Source organism: Coregonus clupeaformis, chromosome 40, assembly GCF_020615455.1.
Source record: "Coregonus clupeaformis isolate EN_2021a chromosome 40, ASM2061545v1, whole genome shotgun sequence".
NCBI lineage: Eukaryota > Metazoa > Chordata > Actinopteri > Salmoniformes > Salmonidae > Coregonus > Coregonus clupeaformis.
The window spans coordinates 19,420,753-19,444,128 of record NC_059231.1 but is presented as its reverse complement, the minus strand read 5'-3'; the positions used below and the strand labels follow the sequence as shown (position 1 = coordinate 19,444,128).

The 23,376-nt window shown below is 47.0% G+C and overlaps 1 protein-coding gene across 3 annotated transcripts in view; it reads left to right on the top strand.

The window, feature by feature from the left end:
• The window catches only part of LOC121554985 (serine/threonine-protein phosphatase 6 regulatory ankyrin repeat subunit B), a 68,549-nt gene continuing 45,173 nt past the window's right edge, over positions 1 to 23,376 (top strand). For all 3 annotated transcript variants that reach the window (XM_041868728.2, XM_041868727.2, XM_041868730.2), the window contains exons 1-4: positions 1 to 516; positions 12,554 to 12,637; positions 19,590 to 19,668; positions 19,969 to 20,039. In XM_041868728.2, the coding sequence (XP_041724662.1) occupies positions 490 to 516; positions 12,554 to 12,637; positions 19,590 to 19,668; positions 19,969 to 20,039 (261 nt within the window). In that variant the 5' untranslated portion in view covers positions 1 to 489. The remainder of the gene's footprint in view (positions 517 to 12,553; positions 12,638 to 19,589; positions 19,669 to 19,968; positions 20,040 to 23,376) is intronic.

Here is a 23,376-nt window from a genome sequence, read left to right as displayed (position 1 = left end):
GTGGAGGAGAGCGAGAGGCTTGATTTTCCTGTGCAATCTCAGTTTACCCGTTTTACATACACAGGAAGATTTTCGGAGCTGCAAAGTGAGAAAGGAGTGTTTGGTAATTTAAAGAGAAATTCCCCCGTGCAGAAGCTGTAAATGCGGATTGTTTACATCAGTCGGTAGAGCTGGAGAAGCTTTTCCTTCTTCCGCTCCTCCCTTCACACACTGTGGCGGCGGCTGACGCGACTCCCCCTCGCCGCAGATAGTGTCAGTGGAGCAGGCCATGGGGCCGTGATACAGCCCGGGCCCCGACAGGTTCTGCGTTGCATCAGAAAATGAAACATTATTGATGCACGATTCACTTCCCTGACTGCTGCATCAACAAAGAGTGACTACAAGAGGAAAAATAGCAGATTTTGAACTGCAGTATTATTCCAAGATAATTGCATGATCTGATATTCGAGGGAGTGTGTTGATGTGCTGACCAAACTGATCGAGATTATTATGGCTGTTCTAAAACTCGTCGAACAGGTAGCTATGCCAATTTTACAAATAATTCATATTTCCTTAACGTTATATGTAGATAGTCTATAAGCTTTCCTCATTATGCATTGCGATAGTGGCTACGTTGTTGATATAAATAAATGCCCAAGTAGGTCTCGGGCAAGCAGAATGTTTTTGTAAACGTTACATAATTGAGAAATTATTTTCATGCATCGCTGGCAAGTGAGAGGAAATTGTTTTTCTGGTGCCCAGAGGAACAGCTGCGGTTCGCTACGCGAGCGAGGAGGTGTGCCGGGCATCTCGCGCTGTGAATGAAATTGGGCGGTGTGTGTTATCGCATTTTGTAGTTGCATTTGCAGTATTTCCGTTGTTCTTTGTTCTCCTTACCGTTTTAAAATTAGGACAACGGATTCGGATTGACATTCTGATGGCTCTTCTGCAAGCTATACCCGGTGGAGTCACCGCCACGTGCCACCGGAATTCAGCTGTGAATTCCATTATCGTCTCCATGAATTATGTTGCTGTCCGCACCTGTTATGATCTGTGAAGTTGTTACTGGTGCATTCTTTTTGTCAAAAGAATGTGTTCTGCATTTTGGGCTTGTCTAGTCAAGTTCCTCATTTCTCTCTTCCTAAATTGTAGTCAGCGAGAAGAGTATAGGATGTTGAGCAAAATGACCTATTTGTGTCACCAACGTCAAACTTCACCATCAGAGCATGGGACTATCTTTTTGCAGCCATTGACCACAATGCAATGTTGCTGTCACATTTTACATTTTAGCAGACGCTCTTATCCAAAGCAATTTACAGTTAGTGAGTGCAAACATTTTTCATACTGGCCCCGCGTGGGAATCGAACCCACAACCCTGGCGTTGCAAGTGCCATGCTCTACCAACTGAGCTACAGGTCATCTGATGCAGCACTCCATCACTCTCCTTCTTGGTCAAATAGCCCTTACACAGCCTGAAGGTATGATTTTGGTCATTGTCCTGTTGAAAAACAAATGATAGTGGGACTAAGCGCAAACCAGATGGGATGGCGTATCGCTGCACCACACACATATCTGAGATGGTTTTTGTTCACTGTATAGGGGGCTGTTTTTGTTCCAAAGGTGCTGAGTAACAGCGTCAAGCAGACAATAATGACAACAGCTACAGTACAGGGGTCCTCTGAGTCCTCACTCAGTCCAGTCTTGTTGGGCTTGGAGTTTATCTTGAACACATGACCTGACCAGTCCCTAAAACCCGACCCTGGCAACAGTGACTATTGTCTGGTTTCAATGATGGACTCTTTTGGCGACTTTGATAATGGAAAATAAATTGTTCAGGGGTGGGTCCTCTTCAGATAGACAACTCTCCCAACGAATCACGAGGCAGACATGCCAGAACGTCGCGATTCAAAACCAAAGTTTGCAGGCAAAATCTTTGCAGTGGTTTTAGTGAAGGTAGTTGATGCAAGCTAGCCACTTGCGAAATAACCTCCATGATCTCCATCTTGCTAGCTCTATTTTGTATTTTTTCCCTAGCAGATAAAGTAGTGATGTAGGCAGCGACGTAGTTCCTCTATGGCAAAATAGTTCATAATTGAAACCAGACCGTAGTCACTGTTGCCTATAGGGTCGGGTTTTCGAGACTGTGACTTGACCAGAAACATGGGCAAAACGAGGGGCCCAGAGTTTCCTCTGGGTAAATTACATGGTGAGGAAAAACTCCAGGCCACATAGGGATACAGAGGCTCAGTATTGTCTGTGAGACCGAATGCTAATGCTGCTGCTGTTTGTCCTTCCTCTGTCCCTTATCCCAGGCCTTTATCTATAGATCAGCCCAGTCGGAACTGTGTAGAACAGCAGTTGCAGGAAGTGATCCGAGGGCCTATCTCGCCTGTACATCTGACTTAAGCCTATGTGAGGAAGGCACCACTGTGTGTGCTCTCAAACCAGCATTGGTTATTCTCAGTGGGTTGTTTGAGTTAGCACAGGTTGTAACGGACGTGTATGTTTGCAGAGAGATTATACAAGTGTATGGCTCTATGTGTGTACTGTCCAGTGAGTGACCCTGTACGGTCCAGTGAGTGACCCTGTACGGTCCAGTGAGTGACCCTGTACTATCCAGTGAGTGACCCTGTACGGTCCAGTGAGTGACCCTGTACTATCCAGTGAGTGACCCTGTACGGTCCAGTGAGTGACCCTGTACGGTCCAGTGAGTGTTGTCCAGTCTAATACATTTGAATCATTTAGTCATCTGTGTTCCTCTGTGTTCCAGAGAAGGGAAGAGACAGGAAGTTATTAGGTCTTGACATCCTCCTTTTCTTCATTTTTCTTCTCACTGGATCCCCATGGGGTTGTTCGTCTGGAAGTATGCGTGTGTGTCAGGACTTCCGCAGAGGATGCCTCCCCTCCTTGTTCGGGCAGGTTTTGGCGTTCGTCGTCACCGGCTTACTAGCTACTGCCGATCCCATTCTCATCACTCCACTTGTAATGTCTTGTCTTGTCAATCACACACACCTGGTGCTCGTTCCCCTAATTAGTATGTGTATAATTTTTATTTATTTATTTATTTCACCTTTATTTAACTAGGTAAGCCAGTTGAGAACAAGTTCTCATTTACAACTGCGACCTGGCCAAGATAAAGCAAAGCAGTGCGATAAAAACAACAACACAGAGTTACATATGGGGTAAAACAAAACATAAAGTCAAAAATACAACAGAAAATATATATACAGTGTGTGCAAATGTAGCAAGTTATGGAGGTAAGGCAATAAATAGGCTATAGTGCAAAATAATTACAATTAGTATTAACACTGGAATTATAGATGTGCAAGAGATGATGTGCAAATAGAGATACTGGGGTGCAAATGAGCAAAATAAATAACAATATAGGGATGAGGTAGTTGGGTGGGCTAATTTCAGATGGGCTGTGTACAGGTGCAGTGATCGGTAAGGTGCTCTGACAACTGATGCTTAAAGTTAGTGAGGGAGATAAGTGTCTCCAGCTTCAGAGATTTTTGCAATTTGTTCCAGTCATTGGCAGCAGAGAACTGGAAGGAATGGCGGCCAAAGGAGGTGTTGGCTTTGGGAATGACCAGTGAGATATACCTGCTGGAGCGCATACTACGGGTGGGTGTTGCTATGGTGACCAATGAGCTAAGATAAGGCGGGGATTTGCCTAGCAGTGATTTATAGATGGCCTGGAGCCAGTGGGTTTGGCGACGAATATGTAGTGAGGACCAGCCAACAAGAGCGTACAGGTCACAGTGGTGGGTAGTATATGGGGCTTTGGAGACAAAACGGATGGCACTGTGATAGACTACATCCAATTTGCTGAGTAGAGTGTTGGAGGCTATTTTGTAAATGACATCGCCGAAGTCAAGGATCGGTAGGATAGTCAGTTTTACGAGGGCATGTTTGGCAGCATGAGTGAAGGAGGCTTTGTTGCGAAATAGGAAACCAATTCTAGATTTAACTTTGGATTGGAGATTCTTAATGTGAGTCTGGAAGGAGAGTTTTCAGTCTAACCAGACACCTAGGTATTTGTAGTTGTCCACATACTCTAGGTCAGACCCGTCGAGAGTAGTGATTCTAGTCGGGTGGGCGGGTGCCAGCAGCGTTCGATTGAAGAGCATGCATTTAGTTTTACTAGTGTTTAAGAGCAGTTGGAGGCTACTGAAGGAGTGTTGTATGGCATTGAAGCTCGTTTGGAGGTTTGTTAACACAGTGTCCAATGAAGGGCCAGATGTATACAAAATGGTGTCGTCTGCGTAGAGGTGGATCTGAGAGTCACCAGCAGCAAGAGCGACATCATTGATATACACAGAGAAAAGAGTCGGCCCAAGAATTGAACCCTGTGGCACCCCCATAGAGACTGCCATAGGTCCAGACAACAGGCCCTCCGATTTGACACATTGAACTCTATCTGAGAAGTAGTTGGTGAACCAGGCGAGGCAGTAATTTGAGAAACCAAGGCTATTTAGTCTGCCAATAAGAATGCGGTGGTTGACAGAGTCGAAAGCCTTGGCCAGGTCGATGAAGACGGCTGCACAGTACTGTCTATTATCGATCGCGGCTATAATATCGTTTAGGACCTTGAGCGTGGCTGAAGTGCACCCATGACCAGCTCGGAAACCGGATTGCATAGCGGAGAAGGTACGGTGGGATTCGAAATGGTCGGTGATCTGTTTGTTAACTTGGCTTTCAAAAACTTTCGAAAGGCAGGGCAGGATGGATATAGGTCTGTAACAGTTTGGATCTAGAGTGTCACCCCCTTTGAAGAGGGGGATGACCACGGCAGCTTTCCAATCTCTGGGGATCTCAGACGTTACGAAAGAGAGGTTGAACAGGCTAGTAATAGGGGTTGCGACAATTTCGGCGGCTAGTTTTAGAAAGAAAGGGTCCAGATTGTCTAGCCTAGTCTAGTTCCCTCTGTTCCCCTTGTCTTTGTGAGTGATTGTTTCATTGTGAGAGTGAGTAGCTCGGTTAAGCTACTCTTCCATTTGTTATTGCCAAGGTGGAATATTTCCCTTGTGATAGTTTCGTATTGACGCTGGGTAACGTTTTATTTATGTAAACGGAATAAACTCTGGACTTCTGTGTTTTATCCTCCTGCGCCTGACTCCTTCATTCACACCTCATCACAGTGTGTGTGTGTGTGTGCGTTGGTGTGTGGGTTTGTTCGGAAGCGGGGGCTGAAGGATGCTCATGACATGATATGTTGTCTTTTCAGTTTTCTTATTATGTTTTTATTTCTTTGAATGCTGCTGACCTTCCCGTGTCAAGATTGCAATATGTCCTTAACAGGTGACGCACACACGACCCGTGCGTTTACTGACACACACACACACACACACACACACACATATCTATTTTCTCTCTCACCGCCGACAGTAAGGGTTTGAGAAAAACACAGTCACGCGCCCTATAGTTTTATTTCTGAAATGAATTTATAGTGGGACATCATCGGCATCAGCAGCTTCAAATTTTGGAGCTGTGCTGTGGGGGTGGAGATTCAGATCTGTTCTGTACCCTCGGGCATCAATAGCAATGCAGCTATTATATTCACCATCCTTATGGAAGGAAAATCCAAAGGCCAAAATGTGTGTGTGACATGATTGCATGTGTTGTTTGCAGTTCAAAGAATGAAAACAGAGTTTCTATCAGATACAGGAAGTTTGTGTAGGATGAGGGCAGAACAGAGATAAGGGGGGGCATCCATTTGTTTTGTCAAATTCTGGGGGCCCCTCTTGGTTCCATTGGGACCCTTTGAGACAGGACTAGTTGATTTAAGATGCTGACCCTAATGGTGTTCTAAATGTAGACAAGGAAGCTGCCACTCTCCTATTGGACAAAGGATCGTTTTGAGAACATTCATTGGCCTTTGGAGTCAGGGCGAGGGAGGAACATGAGGGTAGTGTGCTGTGCCTGTGCCGTGGCAACAATGGGCTCAGTGTTAGAGATTTTTGTTTTGCCTGGAGGGGTGGTGTGGTTTGGGGAATCTCCTCATTCAGGACGGCTGCTCACTTATAGCCAGGACCCCTCCTCTCTTCTCCCCTCCCCCCACGCTTGGTAGCACTGTTCCCCAAGTCCCCATTGCAATTACAAAGAGTGACAGACAGCAGCATTGTGACCAGTAGGTGATGCCAGCTGTTTTTGTATGTGTGTGTGTGTGAGGACTTGAAAGAGACAGCAAAAAACCTCTCTGTTTTAAAGGCACAGCTCTTCTCTTAAACTTTGCCAGTATAAAAAATGTATGAAAATGTATGCACTCACTAACTGTAAGTCGCTCTGGATAAGAGCGTCTGCTAAATGACTACAATGTAAAATGTAAGTTCTCGTGTGACTGTGAACTGGCCACATCATAGAGAATGATAGAGGACTCTTCTTTGTAACTGTCCCATTATGGCATATGTGAGTGCACGGGCAGCGACATTAAGGCCATCTCCATTTTGAAGTAGTCAATTTTCTTCTTCTACTACTTCTATGAGTTGGTAAACAAACTGAAAGGGTGCATGCTACCACCTGGAGTGTGTTGTTTTAAATGGGTATAAAGCCAAGGTTGGCAATTTACTGCCACCTGCAGTTATGGAATGTTTGCTCAGAAGCATAATTCATTGGCTGATCCCTCCTGATGACCTGGATGGAATCATGTGATCCTTCCTTAACCCATAGGAAGTCCCACCCAGTTGACTACTTAAAAATGGTGCAAGTCCTCAATGGCGCTGGCCATGCTAAAATGGTTTTATTAGTCGTATGTACAGGATACACATGGTATACACTGTCCAATGAAATGCTTACTTGCAGGTTATTCTCAACAATGCAACAACAATAAGAAATAAAAAAGATAAGAAGTAAATGGCTCAGTAGAATAGAATAAACATTTTAGCATCAATATAATACAGGAAGGCACAATTTATAGTCCAATATTTACACATGTATTGGGGGGGGCAGTGTATAAACTGAGCAGTATAATAAGAGTCTGGAAACTGCAGTTGTGATGTGTGTGTAGCATGAATGTATATATGTCTGTGTGGGTGTGTGCACGAGTGAGTGCATGCGTGTTAAGGTGCTGAGAATCCGAGCAGCTGGTCAGTCCAGTACAAGTGGCTTTTAGATAGAAACTGTCTCTGAGCCTGTTAGTATCAGACCTCATGCTCTGATACCTTCTGCCGATGGTAAGGGAGAGAACAGCTCGTGGCAAAAGGCGGGAAAACATTCTGGATCAATCTGTGTGGAGGATTCAATCAATCTGTGTGGAGGATTCAATCAATCTGTGTGGAGGATTCAATCAATCTGTGTGGAGGATTCAATCAATCTGTGTGGAGGATTCAATCAATCTGTGTGGAGGATTCAATCAATCTGTGTGGAGGATTCAATCAATCTGTGTGGAGGATTCAATCAATCTGTGTGGAGGATTCAATCAATCTGTGTGCCCCATTCCCATAAATCACTGCTCCTCCAGCAGAGTGACCACTGTGGCTGTTTAGATCTCCATGGAAAAACTGGGACGTGGAGAGACTGTAGTTATTAGACTGTTGTTAAACTGTCGTTAGGCTTTAGGGCCTAAGATTGAATCGTACTACACCAGCTAGTGCTTCCCACCAGACTACAAAGGGAAGCACAGCCGCGAGCTGCCCAGTGTCACAAGCCTACCAGACGAGCTAAATTACTTCTATGCTCACTTCGAGGCAAGCAACACTGAAGCATGCATGAGAGCATCAGCTGTTCCGGACAACTGTGTGATCACGCTCTCTGTAGCTGATGTGAGTAAGACATTTTTACATTTTTAGTAATTTGGCAGACGCTCTTATCCAGAGCGACTTACAGTTAGTGAGTGCATACATTTTTTCATACTGGCCCCCCGTGGGAATCGAACCCACAACCCTGGCATTGCAAGCGCCATGCTCTACCAACTGAGCTACACCAACTGAGCTACCTGTTGACCTTTAAACAGGTCAACATTCACAAGGCCGCAGGGCCAGACGGATTACCAGGACGTGTACTCCGAGCATGCGCTGACCAACTGGCAAGTGTCTTCACTGACATTTTCATCCTGTCCCTGACTGAGTCTGTAATACCAACATGTTTCAAGCAAACCACCATAGTCCCTGTGCCCAAGAACACAAAGGTAACCTGCCTAAATGACTACCGACCCGTAGCACTCACGTCTGTAGCCATGAAGTGCTTTGAAAGGCTGGTCATGGCTCACATCAACACCATTATCCCAGAAACCCTAGACCCACTCCAATTTGCATACCGCCCCAACAGATCCACAGATGATGCATTCTCTATTGCACTCCACACTGCCCTTTCCCACCTGGACAAGAGGAACACCTACGTGAGAATGCTATTCATTGACTACAGCTCAGCGTTCAACACCATAGTGCCCTCTAAGCTCATCACTAAGCTAAGGACCCTGGGATTAAACACCTCCCTCTGCAACTGGATCCTGGACTTCCTGACGGGCCGCCCCCAGGTGGTAAGGGTAGGTAACAACACATCTGCCACGCTGATCCTCAACACGGGGGCCCCTCAGGGGTGCGTGCTCAGTCTCCTCCTGTACTCAATGTTCACCCATGACTGCAGGGCCAGGCACGACTCCAACACCTTCATTAAGTTTGCCGACGACACAACAGTGGTAGGCCTGATCACCGACAACGATGAGACGGCCTATAGGGAGGAGGTCAGAGACCTGGCCATGTGGTGCCAGGATAACAACCTCTCCCTCAAAGTGATCAAGACAAAGGAGATGATTGTGGACTACAGGAAAAATTAGAGAACTGAGCACGCCCCCATTCTCATCGACAGGGCTGTAGTGGAGCAGGTTGAGAGCTTCAAGTTCCTTGGTGTCCACATCACCAACAAACTATCATGGTCCAAACACACCAAGACAGTCGTGAAGAGGGCACGACAAAACCTATTCCCCCTCAGGGGACTGAAAAGATTTGGCAATGACCCTCAGATCCTGAAAAAGTTATACAGCTGCACCATCGAGAGCATCCTGATTGGTTGCATCACTGCCTGGTATGGCAACTGCTCAGCCTCCGACCGCAAGGCACTACAGAGGGTAGTGTGTACGGCCCAGTACATCACTGGGGCCAAGCTTCCTGCCATCCAGGACCTCTATACCAGATGGTGTCAGAGGAAGGCCCTAAAAATTGTCAAAGACTCCAGCCACGCTAGTCATAGACTGTTCTCTCTGCTACAGTACGGCAAGCGGTACCGGAGCGCCAAGTCAAGGTCCAAAAGGCATCTTAACAGCTTCTACCCCCAAGCCTTAAGACACCTGAACAGCTAATCAAATGGCTACCCGGACTATTTGCATTGTCCTCCCCCCCCGTCTTTTACACTGCTGCTACTCTGTTTATTATCTATGTATAGTCACTTTAATAACTCTACCTACATGTACATATTGCATCAATTACCTCAACTAACCTGTGCCCCCGCACGTTGACTCTGTACCGGTACCCCCTGTATATATGTCACGACTTCCTCCGAGGCTGCCTCCTCTCCTTGTTCGGGCAGGCTTCGGCGTTCGTCGTCACCGGCCTTCTAGCCACTGCCGCTCCTCATCTCATCATTCCATTTGTTTTGTCTTGTTTATTACACACACCTGGTTCATATCCCCTCATCAGTACCTGTATAAGTGTTCCCTCTGCCCCCATGTCTTTGTGTGTTATTGTTCATTGTAGAGGATATGTAGCTCGGTGGAGCTGGATTTGTATTGTGTATTGCCGGGATATTCACCCATGTGCTTTGTCTTCCCCAGTGCTGGTGTGTATTACGCATAGCTGCGTACCTCTGTTTATTTGAATAAACCATTCATTCCGTGATTTCCTCTCCTGCGCCTGACTCCGTTCAACATCACCCGCTACAATATAGCCTCGGTACTGTTATTTTACTGCTGCTCTTTAATTATTATTATATATTTTTTTTTACTTATCTATTTTTTACTTAACACTTATTTTTCTTAAAACTGTGTTTTTGGTTAAGGGCGTGTAAGTAAGCATTTCACTGTAAGGTCTACACCTGTTGTATTCGGCGCATGTGACAAAGAATTTGATTTGATTTGATTTTGTGTGTAGGATTTTGCAGAATGTAGGATTAGTCAGTGTGTGTGTGTGGCCCACAAGCAGAACTGAAAATGTTGTCTGAGCTAGGCTTCCTCTGCGTGTAAACTCTGAGAAGGTGACAGAGTGTAACAGGAAGTGAGGCGGTAAGTTGGAGGAGGGACAGGAAGTTCAGATGCAGCAACATGTTCTGGCCTGACTCTGTGGTGCATAGGGCTCAGTCAGTCAGGGCTCTGACTCAATTGTCTTCCTCTCTGTCATCATTGAATTTTATGTTGTATGTAACTGGCAGGCTGTGGAAACAATTTTCCTGTCAGTCATCATCACATGATGATAGTCAGGGGCCACTGCTCTGCAGCACCCAGAAGCAGCTTCCATATGGGACCAGTCTGTGGTTGTGACTTGATGGGATACAGCTTTTGTCAGATTTGACTTTTTGTAGCAGGTTAGGAGAACTTACGCAGCAGGTTAGGAGAATTAACGTAGCAGGTTAGGAGAATTAGGTTAAGGTTAGGAAAAGTGTTAGGGTTAGCTAGAAATGCCAAAAATGTCAACTTTTGACATTAATTTGACAAAAGCTGTATCTCTTCTAGCCATGACCCCAGTCTCTCGCTCTCAGAACCATGTCTCCCCTTGTCTGTCACAAAGACTTGGGGCTAGGTAGGTCCTGTTCAAATACTTTTAGAAGGCACCCTTCTTTTCTCCCTTCTGTGAGGTAATCGCTGATCTGGGTGTTCTTGGATAAAGGAAGGCAGAGTTTCCATTACATTGCTATCACCTATCAAAAATTGAAAGGGAGGAAGGATCCATTTTAGAAGTATTGGAACATGGACATGACCAGACTCATTATAGTCGGCCTGTCTACCCCCATGTCGTATCCAGTCAGTCAGTCAGTCCAGTGTGTTTCTCAGAAAGCTGACTGAGCCTGCTGATCTAAAGCCTAGTACTGATTGACAAAGAAAGTTTGTGCCTGCATGCCAGCGATGTCCGGGACCTTTATTTAGGTCTGCGAGAGAGACTGGAGAGAGCACTGTGACTTCACTCACTACACGAGACTAAGATTAATGTTTATATGCTGCTGTGCTGTTCCCTTGTAGAGTTGGAGGACTTTATTTCCCTCTGTAAATAACCTCATACAGTTGTCTTATTAAATCCACAACAGTCTTAACTACACCACTAGGCCTATACCAGATGTAGGCCTACAGTGAGTCTCACTCAGTCACTCACTTCTCCAGCTTTTTTAAGCAGAGTGAAGGGTCACACAGCTGCTAATGCTGGCAATGCTCTAATTCCATGTGAAGGACCTCTCCCCTCTTTCCTCCTCTTTCCTTGTTAACACACATACAGCTGATAAATCTGATACCTTGAGATTTATTTCAGGGTGATTGTTTAGACACATATTGAAGATAGACTTGATCAGTATTTAGGGAGACTTGCATTAGCCCTGCTTCTGTTTGAGACATGTATCCACTTGTGCTGATGTTTGAATGTCATCTGAGAGCAATGAAGGTTTCCTTTACTGTTCTATTATGTAGGATTAGTGAACGACCTTGGATCTATAGAGGAGGATTAGTGAACGACCTTGGATCTATAGAGGAGGATTAGTGAACGACCTTGGATCGATATATACCTCCCGAGTGGCGCAGTGGTCTAAGGCACTGCATCGCAGTGCTAGCTGTGCCACTAGAGATCCTGGTTCGAATCCAGGCTCTGTCGTAGCTGGCCGTGACCGGGTGGTTTGGCGGCGCACAATTGGCCCAGCGTCGTCCAGGGTAGGGGAGGGAATGGCCAGCAGGGATGTAGCTCAGTTGGTAGAGCATGGCGTTTGCAACAACAGGGTTGTGGGTTCGATTCCCACGGGGGGCCAGTATGAAAAAAAATGTATATATATATAAAAAATATATATAAAAAAAAAATGTATGCACTCACTAACTGTAAGTCATTCTGGATAAGAGCGTCTGCTAAATGACTTAAATGTAAAATCTATAGAGGAGGATTAGTGAACGACCTTAGATCTATAGAGGAGGATTAGTGAACGACCTTGGATCTATAGAGGAGGATTAGTGAACGACCTTGGATCTATAGAGGAGGATTAGTGAACGACCCCAGGGTCTATAGAGGAGGATTAGTGAACGACCCCAGGGTCTATAGAGGAGGATTAGTGAATGACCCCAGGGTCTATAGAGGAGGATTAGTGAACGACCTTGGATCTATAGAGGAGGATTAGTGAACGACCTTGGATCTATAGAGGAGGATTAGTGAACGACCCCAGGGTCTATAGAGGAGGATTAGTGAACGACCCCAGGGTCTATAGAGGAGGATTAGTGAACGACCCCAGGGTCTATAGAGGAGGATTAGTGAATGACCCCAGGGTCTATAGAGGAGGATTAGTGAACGACCCCAGGGTCTATAGAGGAGGATTAGTGAACGACCCCAAGGTCTATAGAGGAGGATTAGTGAACGACTCCAGGGTCTGACCCTTTCTCCTCTCTCTGTCTCCTCCTCAGCCTCCTCTGGTTCAGGCCATCTTCAATGGAGACCCTGAGGAGATACGCATGCTCATCTACAAATCAGAAGACATCAACGCTCTGGTAAGACCACTAGACATTCACCGTACCTCCATGCTCCAGAGCAGAGGGAATGCTGAATAAAACAGCCCTACTATTTCCTCTCTCTGTGCACTTCCTGTGTGGGCCAAGGCCCAGGGGTCAGTATGGGCAAAAGGTCAAACCTATGTTTATTTACAACAGCACAGAGATATTCTTAGCGGCTCCAGCAGGACAGGACATAGGCTGTTTCCAACCTTCATTCTCTTCTCTGGGTATTTAGTCTCCTCTACGGACTGTTGGCTGCTATCAGAGGCACTACAACGACAACTCTGTCTTTGTCCAGTTTAGATGTGTTTTTTTGTTTGAGAGGCAGTGGAGGGCTGGGCCAGCTGGATTTGAGGAGTTGTTTTGTGTGCTAACTGGCAAGTGGCCACCAGGACAATGGATGTTTTGGCACAGCGCTGGAACACAGCCAGTAGCCATTAGATTAGCTCATCCCATAGGATACTGACTGTTAGAGCCTCTTCTCTGCTAGGCCAGCTCTGTGTCCACTCTGAGCTAACTGTCCTATCCATTGCCTCTGGCAGTGTTTCCCTCGTCATTGTATACTGAACAAAAATATAAACGCAACATGCAACAATTTCAAATATTTTACTGAGTTACAGTTCATATGAGGAAATCAGTCAATTGAAATAAATTCATTCGGCCCTAATCCATGGATTTCACATGACTGGGAATACAGATATGCATCTGTTGGTCACAGATATCTTTTAAAAAATGGGCCTCACAATGGGCCTCAGGATCTCATCACGGTATTTCTGTGCATTCAAATTGCTATAGAGAAAATACAATTGTGTTCGCTGTCCGTAGCTTATGCCTGCCCATACCATAACCCCAACGCCACCATGGGGCACTCTGTTCACAACGTTAAACTGATGGTGCCGGAGAAGATGGCTGCCGTTTTACAGCCCTCTAACCAATTGTACTATTATGTGTGTTTTTTCGCGTTATTTGTAATTTATTCTGTACATAATGTTTCTGCCATCGTCTCTTATAACCAAAAAGAGCTTCTGGATATCAGGACAGCGATTACTCACCTCGTATTGGAAGAAGATTTTTTCTTCAACGAGTCAGACGCAAAGGTTATCCTACAGACACCCGACAAGGCCCAAATCCACGTCATTCGCAGGAGAAAGAGACAGAGATATCGTGGACGTAAGTCGGGGGGTGCCTTGTAAGGATCCGACGGCGAGCGAGTAAACTGCCTCTTCCATCAATCCTATTAGCCAATGTTCAATCATTTGAGAATAAATTAGATTACCTAAGATTACGGTTATCCTACCAACGGGACATTAAAAACTGTAATATCTTATGTTTCACCGAGTCGTGGCTGAACGATGACATGGACAACATACAGCTGACATCGGCAAGATAGAACGGCTGACTCCGGTAAGACAAGGGGTGGCGGTCTGTGTATATTTGTAAACAACATCTGGTGCACAAAATCAAATACTAAGGAAGTCTCGAGGTTTTGCTCACCTGAGGTAGAGTATCTTATGATAAGCTGTAGACCACACTATTTACCAAGAGAGTTTTCATCTATATTTTTCATAGCTGTCTATTTACCACCACAAACCAATGCTGGCATTAAGATTGCACTCAATGAGCTGTATAAGGATATAAGTAAACAGGAAAACGCTCATCCAGAGGCAGCGCTCCTAGTGGCCGGGGACTTTAATGCAGGGAAACTTAAATCCGTTCTACTAATTTCTACCAGCATGTTAAATGTGCAACCAGAGGAAAAAAAACTCTAGACCACCTTTACTCCACACACAGAGACGCATACAAAGCTCTCCCTCGCCCTCCATTTGGCAAATCTGACCATTACTCTATCCTCCTGATTCCTGCTTATAAGCAAAAGCTAAAGCAGGAAGCACCAGTGACTCGGTTAATAAAAAAGATGACGCAGATGCTAAGCTACAGGAATGTTTTGCTAGCACAGACTGGAACATGTTCCGGGATTCTTCAGATAGCATTGAGGAGTACACCACATCAGTCACTGGCTTCATCAATAAGTGCATCGATGACGTCGTCCCCACAGTGACCGTACGTACATACCCCAACCAGAAGCCATGGATTACAGGCAACATCCGCACTGAGCTAAAGGGTAGAGCTGCCGCTTTCAAGGAGCGGGACTCTAACCCGGACGCTTATAAGAAATCCAGCTATGCCCTCCGACCGAACCATCAAACAGGCAAAGAGTCAATACAGGACTAAGATTGAATCGTACTACACCGGCTCTGACGCTTCGTCAGATGTGGCAGGGCTTGAAAACTATTACAGACTACAAAGGGAAGCACAGCCGCGAGCTGCCCAGTGACACAAGCCTACCAGACGAGCTAAACCACTTCTATGCTCGCTTCGAGGCAAGCAACACTGAAGCATGCATGAGAGCACCAGCTGTTCCGGATGACTATGTGATCACGCTCTCCGTAGCCGATGTGAGTAAGACTTTTAAACAGGTCAATATTCACAAGGCTGCAGGGCCAGACGGATTACCAGGACGTTTACCAACTGGCAAGTGTTTTCACTGACATTTTCAACATGTCTCTGACTGAGTCTGTAATACCAACATGTTTCAAGCAGACCACCATAGTCCCCGTGCCCAAGGACACTAAGATAACCTTCCTAAATGACTACCAACCCGTAGCACTGAGGTTTGTAACCATGAAGTGCTTTGAAAGGCTGGTCATGGCTCACATCAACACCATTATCCCAGAAACCCTAGACCCACTCCAATTTGCATACCGCCCCAACAGATCCACAGATGATGCAATCTCTATTGCACTCCACACTGCCCTTTCCCACCTGGACAAGAGGAACACCTACGTGAGAATGCTATTCATTGACTACAGCTCAGCGTTCAACACCATAGTGCCCTCAAAGCTCATCACTAAGCTAAGGACCCTGGGATTAAACACCTCCCTCTGCAACTGGATCCTCGACTTCCTGACGGGCCGCCCCCAGGTGGTATGGGTAGGTAACAACACATCTGCCACGCTGATGCTCAACACGGGTGCCCCTCAGGGGTGCGTGCTCAGTCCCCTCCTGTACTCCCTGTTCACCCATGACTGCATGGCCAGGTACGACTCCAACACCATCACAACACACTTCAGTGTTGTGATGCAAAAATCCTAGCAAAATGTATAGCGCATAGAATTAAAAAGGTATTGCCGGATATTATTCATTCTAATCAGACAGGTTTTTTACATGGAAGATACATTGGAGATAATATAAGGCAAGTATTGGAAACATTAGAACACTATGGAAAATATGGGGAAACCAGGCCTGCTATTCATAGCAGACTTTGAAAAGGCATTTGATAAAGTTCGACTGGGGTTTATATATAAATGCCTGGAGCATTTCAATTTTGGAGAATCTCTTATAAAATGGGTCAAAATCATGTATAGTAACCCTAGGTGTAAAATAGTAAATAATGGCTATTTCTCTGAAAGTTTTAAACTGTCAAGAGGAGTGAAACAAGGTTGTCCACTATCGGCATATCTATTTATTGTGGCCATCGAGATGTTAGCGATTAAAATCAGATCTAATAATAATATCAGAGGATTAGAAATAAAGACCTTAAAAACAAAGGTGTCATTGTACGCTGATGATTCATGTTTTTTTAAAATCCACAACTAGAATCCCTCCACAGCCTCATAGAGGATCTAGATACATTTTCTAACCTCTCTGGATTACAACCAAATTATGACAAATGTACTATATTACGTATTGGATCACTAAAAAATACAATTTTTACATTACCATGTAGTTTACCAATAAAATGGTCTGATGGTGATGTGGATTTACTCGAATACATATCCCAAAGGAAATAAATGATCTCACTTCAATAAATTTTAATAGAAAATTAGCAAAAATAGATAAGATCTTACTACCATGGAAAGGAAAATACCTGTCAATTTGTGGAAAAATCACCCTGATTAACTCATTAGTATTATCACAGTTTACCTATTTGCTTATGGTCTTGCCTACGCCTAGCGAACAGTTTTTTAAATTCTATGAGAAAAAAATATTCAATTTTATTTGGAACGCAAGCCAGACAAAATTAAAAGAGCATATTTATATAATGAATATGAATTCGGAGGACAGAAATTATTAAATATTAAAGCATTAGACCTATCACTAAAAGCTTCAGTCTTACAAAAGTTATACTTAAATCCGAACTGGTTCTCAAGCAAATTAGTAAGATTGTCTCACCCAATGTTCAAGAAAGGCCTTTTTCCCTTTATTCAGATTACAACCTCACACTTTCAGTTATTTGAAAAGGAAATAATCTCCCAAATGTCACTATTTCTAAAACAAGCCATAGAAAGTTGGTTACAATTTCAATTTAATCCTCCAAAAACGACAGAACAAATAATGCAACAAATATTGTGGTTAAATTCAAATATACTAATTGACAAAAAACCTTTATTTTTGACAGAATGTTTAAAAAAGGTATAATCTTTGTAAATGATATCATCGGTAGGACTGGTGGAGTTATGACGCACATGCAGCTAACAAAAACATATGGAAATGTCTGCTCTACCCAAAATTACAACCAAATAATGGCAGCTTTACCGCAAAAATGGAAGAGGAAAGTGGAAGGGGGAGAAAGTAAGGAACTTGTCTGTCGGCCTTGCATTAAAGAACATAATTGGTTAAGGAAAACTGTGATAAATAAAAAATATATCAGTTTCACTTAAGGACCAAAGGATTGACAGCCGTCCCATATAGATTGCAAAATAGTTGGGAAGAGATCTTTGATGTACCGATCCCATGGCATAGTGTTTATGAACTGACACGCAAAAACGACACCGGATTCAAAAATTAGAATCTTTCAATTTAAATTATTATATAAAATCCTTGCTACCAATAGAATGTTATTTATATGGGGGATACAATCTTCCCAGCTCTGCAGATTTTGCTGTGAAGAGACGGAATCATTGGACCATTTGTTTTGGTTCTGTCCATTTGTAGCTTGTTTTTGGACACTGGTCCAGGAATGGCTAAAGGATTGCAATATTTACCTGGAACTAACCTTGCAGATAGCATTACTGGGTGATCTGAAAAGCCATAGTCAATCAATCAATAATATAATAATACTTTTAGCAAAGCTGTTTATTTTTAACTCTCAATCTGTAGAAGCAATGAGAATAGAAAGGTTCAGAACTTTTGTAAAACATCACAGTACGGTTGAAATATATATGGCAAATAGAAATCCGATATGGATGGTGTTAAGAGATAGATGGGAGGTATTGAATAGAGTTGAAGGATGGGACTAATAACAAATAACAACAAATAATAACAAAGATAGCTAATAATGTAAAGCATACTGTGTCCATAATAAGTATATAGGCTGTATGTTGGGAGCTTTTGGGAAAGAGCACAGTTAGAAAGATATGGCATATAGAAGCAAACCGGATAGACATCATGAAAACGATCGGAGAGGTTGAGAGTAGAAGTAGTTCAGGAGCAAAAGATAAATAAATAATAATAATAATAATAATGATATGTATGTATGTATGTATGTATGTATGTATATGTATATATATATGTATATATATAATAGAATTATTGTAAAATTAACTGTGTCCATAAGGTGTAGATAGTAAGTATAGACCGGAAGTAGAGGCCTGGGAATTGTTGTTCACTAATTTACTCCAAGTAGGGAAAGGATGGTGGGGTTGAAAAGTAATAAAGGGGAGTATATATATAAAAAAATATATATATAAAAAAAAAAAAAAAAAAAAACATGGGGGATTGGAAGTGATGCAGACAATTACATTGATAGAAGATACAATCTATCTGCAATATTAAGCTGATCCATTAAAAAAAAAAAAAAAAAAAAAAAGTTTGCCGACGACACAACAGTGGTAGGCCTGATCACCGACAACGATGAGACAGCCTATAGGGAGGAGGTCAGAGACCTGGCCGTGTGGTGCCAGGATAACAACCTCTCCCTCAATGTGACCAAGACAAAGGAGATGATTGTGAACTACAGGAAAAAAAAGAGGACTGAGCACGCCCCCATTCTCATCGACAGGGCTGTAGTGGAACAGGTTGAGAGCTTCAAGTTCCTTGGTGTCCACATCACCAACGAACTATCATGGTCCAAACACACCAAGACAGTCGTGAAGAGGGCACGACAAAGCCTATTCCCCCTCAGGAGACTGAAAAGATTTGGCATGGGTCCTCAGATCCTGAAAAAGTTATACAGCTGCACCATCGAGAGCATCCTGACTGGTTGCATCACCGCCTGGTATGGCAACTGCTCGGCCTCCGACCGCAAGGCACTACAGAGGGTAGTGCGTACGGCCCAGTACATCAGGGGCCAAGCTTCCTGCCATCCAGGACCTCTATACCAGGCGGTGTCAGAGGAAGGCCCTCAAAATTGTCAAAGACTCCAGCCACCCTAGTCATAGACTGTTCTCTCTGCTACCGCACAGCAAGCGGTACCGGAGTGCCAAGTCTAGGTCCAAAAGGCTCCTCAACAGCTTCTACCCCCAAGCCATAAGACTCCTGAACAGATAATCATGGCTACCCTGACTATTTGCACTGCCCCCCCACCCCCACCCCCACCCCATCTTTTTACGCTGCTGCTACTCTGTTAATTATTTATGCATAGTCACTTTAACTCCCACATGTACATATTACCTCAACTACCTCAACTAGCCGGTGCCCCCGCACATTGACTCTGCACCGGTACCCCCCTGTATATAGCCTCCCTACGGTTATTTTATTTTACTTCTGCTCTTTTTTTCTCAACACTTTTGTTCTTGTTGTTTTATTTTACTTTTTTATTAAAAATAAATGCATTGTTGGTTAAGGGCTGTAAGTAAGCATTTCACGGTAATGTCTACACCTGTTGTATTCGGCACATGTGGCAAACTCTCTCTCTCCATCTCTCTCTCCATCTCTCTCTCTCCGTCAGGATGCAGAGAAGCGCACCCCGCTCCACGCTGCAGCCTTCCTGGGTGATGCTGAGATCACTGAGCTTCTCATCCTCTCCGGTAAACCAACCTCCTCCCCCCGTCTTTCTCTTCACACTCTATCCCCTGCTTTACAGCCTTAGCTATAATAACAGAATACAGTTTAAATTGATGGAGTAGAAAGTAGCTTTTATCACAGATTGTTTGGACAATGTGGCTCCAAGATCTTTCCTTTACTCTCTCTCCTTCTCTCCATCTCTCTCCCTGTCTCTCTCTCTCTTCCTCCATTTTTCTCTCTCTCTGTCTCTCTCTCCATCTATCTATCCCTCTTTCTCCTCTCCATCTATCCCTCTCTCACTCTCTCTCTCCATCTCTCTCTAGGGGCACGGGTCAACGCCAAAGACAATATGTGGCTTACCCCTCTCCACCGCGCGGTGGCATCCTGTAGTGAGGTGGGTCAGTTGATACACACACACTGCACAGGATCTACTCATGCATACTGTGGCCCTGACACACACACACACACACACACACACACCTCATGCCGCACAGTGACAGGCAGCAAACAGCATGGCGACACATTCTTAGGGCCTCATGCTGAGACACAGGTGGTAAGAAGCTAAACTGCCTAAAAAGACCATTATGATCTGTGGCGGAGAGGCAAGGAGAGGAGAGGACAGGAGAGGACAGGCGAGGAGAGGACAGGAGAGGAGAGGACAGGCGAGGAGAGGTCAGGCGAGGGAAGGAGAGGACAGGACAGGAGAGGCAAGGAGAGGAGAGGACAGGAGAGGAGAGGACAGGCGAGGAGAGGAAAGGACAGGCGAGGAGAGGACAGGCGAGGAGAGGAGAGGTCAGGCGAGGAAAGGTCAGGCGAGGCGAGGAGAGGACAGGAGAGGAGAGGACAGGCAAGGAGAGGTCAGGCGAGGCGAGTAGAGGACAGGCGAGGACAGGCGAGGAGAGGAGAGGACAGGCGAGGAGAGGAACGGACAGGCGAGGAGAGGACAGGCAAGGAGAGGAGAGGTCAGGCGAGGACAGGCGAGGAGAGGTCAGGCGAGGGAAGGAGAGGTCAGGACAGGAGAGGCAAGGAGAGGAGAGGACAGGCGAGGAGAGGAAAGGACAGGCGAGGAGAGGACAGGCGAGGAGAGGAGAGGTCAGGCGAGGAAAGGTCAGGCGAGGAGAGGACAGGAGAGGAGAGGACAGGCAAGGAGAGGACAGGCAAGGAGAGGACAGGCGAGGAGAGGAAAGGAGAGGAGAGGACAGGAGAGGAGAGGACAGGCGAGGAGAGGAAAGGACAGGAGAGGAGAGGTCAGGCGAGGAAAGGTCAGGCGAGGAGAGGACAGGAGAGGAGAGGAGAGGACAGGCGAGGGAAGGAGAGGACAGGCGAGGAGAGGACAGGCGAGGAGAGGACAGGACAGGCGAGGAGAGGAAAGGACAGGCGAGGAGAGGAGAGGTCAGGCGAGGAAAGGTCAGGCGAGGAAAGGTCAGGCGAGGAGAGGACAGGCGAGGAGAGGACAGGCGAGGAGAGGACAGGCGAGGAGAGGAGAGGACAGGCGAGGAGAGGAGAGGACAGGCGAGGGGAGGACAGGCAAGGGGAGGACAGGCGAGGAGAGGACAGGACAGGCGAGGAGAGGAAAGGCGAGGAGAGGAGAGGTCAGGCGAGGAAAGGTCAGGCGAGGAGAGGACAGGCGAGGAGAGGACAGGCAAGGAGAGGACAGGCGAGGAGAGGACAGGCGAGGAGAGGAAAGGAGAGGAGAGGACAGGAGAGGAGAGGACAGGCGAGGAGAGGAAAGGACAGGCGAGGAGAGGACAGGCAAGGAGAGGAGAGGTCAGGCGAGGAAAGGTCAGGCGAGGAGAGGACAGGAGAGGAGAGGAGAGGACAGGCGAGGAGAGGACAGGCGAGGAGAGGACAGGCGAGGAGAGGACAGGACAGGCGAGGAGAGGAAAGGACAGGCGAGGAGAGGAGAGGTCAGGCGAGGAAAGGTCAGGCGAGGAAAGGTCAGGCGAGGAGAGGACAGGCGAGGAGAGGACAGGCGAGGAGAGGACAGGCGAGGAGAGGAGAGGAGAGGACGGGCGAGGAGAGGACAGGCGAGGGGAGGACAGGCAAGGGGAGGACAGGCGAGGAGAGGACAGGCGAGGAGAGGACAGGACAGGCGAGGAGAGGAAAGGACAGGCGAGGAGAGGAGAGGTCAGGCGAGGAAAGGTCAGGCGAGGAGAGGACAGGCGAGGAGAGGACAGGCGAGGAGAGGACAGGCGAGGAGAGGAGAGGAGAGGACGGGCGAGGAGAGGACAGGCGAGGAGAGGACAGGCGAGGGGAGGACAGGCGAGGAGAGGACAGGCGAGGAGAGGACAGGCGAGGCGAGGAGAGGACAGGCGAGGAGAGGACGGGAAAGGAGAGGAGAGGACAGGCGAGGAGAGGACAGGCGAGGAGAGGACAGGCAAGGAGAGGGGAGGACAGGCAAGGAGAGGACAGGCAAGGAGAGGAGAGGTCAGGCGAGGAAAGGTCAGGCGAGGAGAGGACAGGAGAGGAGAGGAGAGGACAGGCGAGGAGAGGAAGGCAGGCGAGGGAAGGAGAGGACAGGCGAGGAGAGGACAGGACAGGCGAGAGAGGAAAGGACAGGCGAGGAGAGGAGAGGTCAGGCGAGGAAAGGTCAGGCGAGGAAAGGTCAGGCGAGAGAGGACAGGCGAGAGAGGACAGGCGAGGAGAGGAGAGGACGGGCGAGAGAGGGGACAGGACGGGCGAGAGAGGACAGGCGAGGGGAGGACAGGCAAGGGGAGGACAGGCGAGGAGAGGACAGGCGAGGAGAGGACAGGACAGGCGAGGAGAGGAAAGGACAGGCGAGGAGAGGAGAGGTCAGGCGAGGAGAGGACAGGCGAGGAGAGGACAGGCGAGGAGAGGACAGGCGAGGAGAGGACAGGCGAGGAGAGGACAGGCGAGGGGAGGACAGGCGAGGAGAGGACAGGCGAGGAGAGGACAGGCGAGGAGAGGACAGGCGAGGAGGGGACAGGCGAGGAGAGGACGGGAAAGGACAGGCGAGGAGAGGACAGGCAAGGAGAGGGGAGGACAGGCAAGGAGAGGACAGGCAAGGAGAGGAGAGGACAGGCTTGGAGAGGAGAGGACGGGCGAGGAGAGGAGAGGACGGGCGAGTAGAGGACGGGCGAGGAGAGGACAGGCGAGGAGAGGACAGGAGAGGAGAGGTCAGGAGAGGAGAGGACAGGAGAGGAAAGGACAGGCGAGGAGAGGAGAGGAGAGGTCAGGCGAGGAGAGGACAGGAGAGGAGAGGACAGGAGAGGAGAGGACAGGCGAGGAGAGGACAGGTGAGGGAAGGAGAGGACAGGCGAGGAGAGGACAGGAGAGGAGAGGACAGGCGAGGAGAGGAAAGGACAGGCGAGGAGAGGTCAGGCGAGGCGAGGAGAGGAGAGGACAGGCGAGGAGAGGACAGGCGAGGAGAGGACAGGCGAGGAGAGGCGAGGAGAGGAGAGGACGGGCGAGGAGAGGACAGGCGAGGAGAGGACAGGCGAGGAGAGGAGAGGACAGGAGAGGAGAGGACAGGCGAGGAAAGGTCAGGCGAGGAGAGGAGAGGACAGGCGAGGAAAGGTCAGGCGAGGAGAGGACAGGCGAGGAGAGGACAGGCGAGGAGAGGACAGGCGAGGCGAGGAGAGGACAGGCGAGGCAAGGAGAGGAGAGGAGAGGCGAGGAGAGGAGAGGACGGGCGAGGAGGGGAGAGGACGGGCGAGGAGAGGACAGGCGAGGAGAGGAGAGGACAGGCGAGGACGGCGAGGAGAGGACAG